This window comes from Triticum dicoccoides, chromosome 3B (assembly GCF_002162155.2).
Source record: "Triticum dicoccoides isolate Atlit2015 ecotype Zavitan chromosome 3B, WEW_v2.0, whole genome shotgun sequence".
Lineage (NCBI taxonomy): Eukaryota > Viridiplantae > Streptophyta > Magnoliopsida > Poales > Poaceae > Triticum > Triticum dicoccoides.
In genome coordinates this window covers 160420944-160426098 of record NC_041385.1, presented here as the reverse complement: position 1 = coordinate 160426098, position 5155 = coordinate 160420944, and the positions used below count along the sequence as shown (strand labels likewise).

Genomic DNA, 5155 nt, shown 5'->3' with positions numbered 1-5155 from the left:
AGCCCATATGAGATTATTGGCAACATGCCAAGATCACACATGCTTTAAGCACTTGTTCGGCTGTGTCGCCTCTGTTCCTATTCCCCAACCCCGCTCGTACATGGCTGCTCCCTGCTCCAACCATGAACCAGCTGTGCGAGTCAATTTGGATAGCAAAATTTAGAATTTCTTGTTATTTCCTTGTATGAGTTTGATTAATAACTTAAAAATCAGTATGCCTATTCATTTCATCTAATTGGGGATTTTTTGTTGCTTGCACCACATATTTGCTCTACTGATCATAGTTACTATCAGTTGCTTGAATTGTGGCAAACCTATTTTTTTGGCCCCCCATATATTCTTGTCAAGCTCCGCCACTTGAACTGGCACTTGTGAAAAGATAACACGGATTCTTGCGCTCTTTTACAGAGTGGACAAATGCCAATTTTGCCACCCATAATTAGCCAATTCTGTCGGCAGCTCAAATTATACTTTGGATCATGAACCAAGCAAATAACTTGACCTTAGGGCAGTGCCCAAGCCCTCCACGCCAAGTGCTTCATATCGGCCTGCGTGGTTCCCTTGCACCTTATGTACAGAGGCTGCCGAATTCCCTTGCACCTTATATACAGAGGCTGCCGAATAGTGCCCGATGGCCGTACGCTTCCAACTAATGTCTTCCTCGACATTTTCACCAAGTCATTGATGAGCGCCCAAAGGACTATGTATTCCAGGATATGAGCCACGGTAGGGTTGGTGGAGAATTTGATCCAGAAAATCCACGCATCATCCTTCAAAGCTTCACACCTTCCACTTCTTCCTTGTGAAACTTCTTTGGCTTCTTTCCATAAGGGGGTCCAAAAAAGGGGCTCACGCGCCGTTGTCAATGGTGATGATGTTTGAAGCATAGAATAAGTCGAGGTCCAACTCATCGCAAGGATTACCGGTTGTTGGTTCCTTCCTGTGATAGAAGACCATCTCAACCTAAGGGCCTTCACAAACTTGTCGTATCCCAATTGACTTCCCATTTTGCACCGGTGGTCTTGTCAGTTCCCTACCATAGAACGTGTCCACCGATTGCGTTGCCTCCAGCGTGTCAATTTTAGCAGCTAACCTCTCCGGTAGGATGTACATGGCCTTGGAAGGGGGTGATGATCGGCCTCAAGGGGCAACAGTCACCTTGGGCAACCAAAGGCACCCCAGGTGGCCGGTGCACAATTCCCGACTTGCCGAAAACCATGCGTCACAACAGGTAATCAGGCCATGTAAGAGAAGAAGAGTCATTTGCTGCAGGACGACGACATTTACATCAGGGACAAGGGACAAAACATGGAGCAGCTACTGCCGCATTACAGTACCACTACCAAGCATTACAAAAATGTACTTAAAACAGGTCACAGACCTAGCATTAACATATGTCTCCACCTCCTACATCATTGCTCTTACCTACTAATAATAAGTAACAACTCAACCAACATGTGCCGCCATGTACTTAAACATGGGCGGCACCGGCAACAACAACGATTCTTCCAAGGTCAGGTAATTTACATAGTTGTACTTCTTTCACTGGCACTGGCACTGGCACTGGATCGGTCTCTCCTCAGGATTTAGGAGAGCTGATTCTTCGATGATGGCGGACAAACAAAAAATATGGGCGATGCGGCGCGCCCATCTAGCTCCCAGCATGGGCGAAGTTGAGGCCATTTTGCCGTCGAACATGTTCCGGAACAAGCCTGTTGATGAGCTCTGGAGAGGCATTCGCTAGCTGCATTGCCAGAAAAGAACATTGATGAGCACAGTGCATCAAGAGCCCAAGAGGGATCTTTCCAGGCTAGCAAGGACATGCTGTTGCCTTCCTAATTATTGAACTGATCATGTGCCTGAAATCAGTCATCTTTTTTTCTACAACTTAAATGGTGGCTGCTTGAACGGTGTATCTTTTTACTTACTTCAGGTTTGAAGTTGAACAGAGGAGGGAATGGGCGGCCATTCGGCAAGCGTGCATTCGGCTCACGTAGCTCATCAAAGAAGGAATGTGCACATGCATCAAGCTGCACAGGAAAACAAACATATAAGAACGTTTTAAACTGAACAGATTGCTAGTTTTTAAAGATTACGTTGTTTTCAAGCTAAAGTAACAGCATTAACATAGACCCTTTTCTAGGTGGAGCACTAGCTGTAGTTAACAAGCACATGTGACTATAAAGTTGCACCCACTATCTATCAGTCAAGACTCATCAACATTAGTTCTGGACCACAGGATATCATAATTATAATGCCAACGCAGGACCAGAAGCTAATCAGTGACTGAAAGCTAAGCATTGATGCTTCCAAAAACTCCAAAAAATAATCCTACTTCCACGAAGGTGCAGAAGAGCCTCCTTTTATCGTTAATGATTAAATAATTGCACATATATTCCTCTACCTTTCACAAAAAGAATAATTAACTGTAATACAGCATTTCAGATATGAATGTTAGAAAAGACAAAACCATGTACTAGTATCACACACAAAAAAAACGCAAGAGGTAAAATAACTTTAGTACACCTCATTTAGTATTTATCCACCCAGCCACTTAGCACAACCTTTAAGAGCAATCACAAAGCCAAGCACGGAAAAACTTACAGCAGTGCAACGTAGGTTTGGTGAATACTGGAGAAGGCGGGAGGCAAGATCTATAGCTTCAGCGGGCATTCTCTTGTGGAAAATCTAGGGAAAGGAAAGTAGAGCAACCCATTAGCCGCAGGCACATTTTTAATTCATAATTTATTGATGGTGTAGAGAAAGAAGCTGGTAACAAATTGATATGCAAGAAGATGTGGACTTAATACCATGCAAGTATAACGAGATGATGCAGTTGATTCAACATAAAACTTAACGTATGTCTACCTTGTGCCAAGGATGAGCCTTAATCTGAGGAAACCTGAACTCAGTATAGTTGGGGTTCATGCACCGAATTTCCTCACGGGTTGGAGTACCAAGAACCTGCAATTATATCACATGGCTTTAAAAAACACCCATAGCAGAAGAACTCAAGAAGACAATGTTGCATGTGAAGCATCAGGCAGTACCTTGATAATCTCCACTAGCTGATCAACCGCAGTCTCTCCTGGAAACAGAGGCTGACAAATACACAACACACAGGATGATCAGAATCACCTCATGGACAATATAGTCTAATCAATGTACCCAAAGTCCCAAACAAGGCCAAAGCCCCTTAGAGAAGGTAACTAACCTGACCAAGAAGTAGCTCTGCAAGAACACATCCAGCTGACCATATGTCTATTGAAGTTGTATATTCAGTTGCGCCAAATATGAGCTCAGGAGCACGATAGTAGCGAGAGCATATGTATGCTATATTGGGTTCACCAGGTACCTGAAAAAACAAGAGGGCAATGGTCAATACATGGGGTTAGAGCTAGAGAGTGTGGAAACAACCAAATTGAAGAAAAAAACTGACTCAAGTTTTTCTACAACCAAGGTCAGGCTTGGCAACCTTGCACCAAGATAAAAGATACAGTTTATGTACATTGTGTCGCCTACAGGGCAGTTGGAGTAATGAATAAAGCGGACAGCATACAGATAACAGTGTGTAATGAACCCAATTCGGAAAACAAGTTTAAAGTAGATAGTCAGACACCAATTATACAAATGGATCAATCATGAAAATGGACTGTCAAGTATGGGAAAAAATGTCCACTTGTCCAGTTCCACTGTTATATTAAAGCCAACTTTAAGCTGTGATTTCAAAGCTCAGGGCATACTCGCAAGACTCAACATCTTACACGTTATTACGGAAAAAACTAGCATACTACTCTTGATAATGATAAATAATGGGATAGATCACATGCTATGTCAACAGTATGACCGGTCAGACACTAGATGTCTAGAGCAATTCAAAACTAAATGCAACACTGAAATAAACTACTGATTCTTAAGGGGGAAATCAACTTACCAGAACTTTTGCACTTCCAAAGTCACATATCTTGACTTGATGGGTTAGAGGATCAACCTGTATTGGCAAGAGAAGCGACCAATTCAGGACCAACTATAAAATCGTACAAGTAACAAGATCGTGTTCACACAACACATACCAAAACATTTTGTGGTTTCACATCCCTGTGGCAAACTCCTGGAACAGTATGAACATAAGCTAGCCCTCTAAAAAGCTGTAAATAAAAAAGGCAAAAGATACATTAGCAGAGTAATAAGGCAGTTATAGGCGGCCAGGCAAGTGCAATATGATGGTTCACGGACCTGATACATGTAAAGCTTGACATAGATAAGCGGCATCCGCTGGTTGGCATTGCTGTAGTGCTTGAGCACACGGTATAGAGTCTCAGGGACATACTCCATGACAAGGTTCAGGAACAGCTCATCCCTGCTTGTGGTCGAGAAGAAGCAGTGCTTCAGAGAGACGACATTGGGGTGGTCCATGGAGCGCATAAGCTGCAGCTCACGGTTCTTGTAACGGCGATCCTGCAGCACCTTCTTGATGGCCACAGTCTCTCCAGTCTCCAAGCACTTAGCCTACATGTGAGAAGCAGTTGAATTTGATAAGCATTGCATCAACTAATTGGCAATGGCACATAAAGCAAAAGCAAACCACGAGACAAAGGGAACGTACCTGGAAGACAATCCCAAATGAACCAGTTCCTACCACCCGCTCAGCCATGTAGCTAATTGTCTGCAATCAGGATTAAAACAACATAAAAATGTATCCTCTAAAAACAACAAACTGAGCACAAAACAAGTAGCACTTTAGAACATGATTTCGGTATGCGCTTTAGCCATAACACGGAAAGCAGGCAGTAGATCGAGCGATGGCCACATAATTTCTCTGCCGCATACCAAATCGGTTGAACATATGCGAAAGCCACTGTTTCTGGTCAACAAAACCCGCAAAATCAGCTGCATCGCAGTGATTTCCTGTACGAATCGCCACCAGACCACCCCAAACCCCCCCTCCCCCAAAAAAGTAGAGCACTGGCTAAAGCTAGACATTTTTTGCTAGAGACCACAAATCCCTTAGCGGAGCGAGAGACTACGGCACTAACAGCACAGGAATGTGAACCACCGTGAGGAACAGGCACATTTGACCAGACGCGCGCGCGAGAGCGAGGAAGAGGAACATAAAATCGAGAACACGCAAGCTGCTCACCCTCTTCGGCTCGCC

The 5155-nt window shown here is 43.8% G+C and overlaps 1 protein-coding gene across 1 annotated transcript; it reads right to left on the bottom strand.

Annotated features, from left to right (window-relative positions):
• Positions 1-1245: 1245 nt before the first annotated feature.
• On the bottom strand, positions 1246-5149 carry LOC119275332 (shaggy-related protein kinase GSK1). Its single transcript, XM_037556155.1, has 11 exons — positions 5141-5149; positions 4607-4666; positions 4237-4509; positions 4074-4148; positions 3935-3991; positions 3215-3355; positions 3051-3101; positions 2869-2964; positions 2605-2688; positions 1929-2030; positions 1246-1744 (listed from the first exon to the last, which is right to left on the bottom strand). Exons 2-11 carry the CDS (start codon positions 4652-4654, stop codon positions 1652-1654), a joined length of 1020 nt encoding a protein of 339 aa, XP_037412052.1. The 5' UTR covers positions 4655-4666; positions 5141-5149; the 3' UTR covers positions 1246-1651.
• Between the last annotated feature and the right edge of the window lie 6 nt (positions 5150-5155).

Excerpts from the sequence above, each read along its gene's own strand:
- LOC119275332 (XM_037556155.1), bottom strand. The coding sequence starts at position 4,654 with ATGGCTGAGCGGGTGGTAGGAACTGGTTCATTTGGGATTGTCTTCCAG. Across the intron at positions 3,102-3,214 it reads CAGAGCTACTTCTTGGTCAG|CCTCTGTTTCCAGGAGAGAC; the intron begins GTTAGTTACCTT and ends TGTATTTGTCAG. Across the intron at positions 2,031-2,604 it reads CAAACCTACGTTGCACTGCT|CTTGATGCATGTGCACATTC; the intron begins GTAAGTTTTTCC and ends TTTCCTGTGCAG.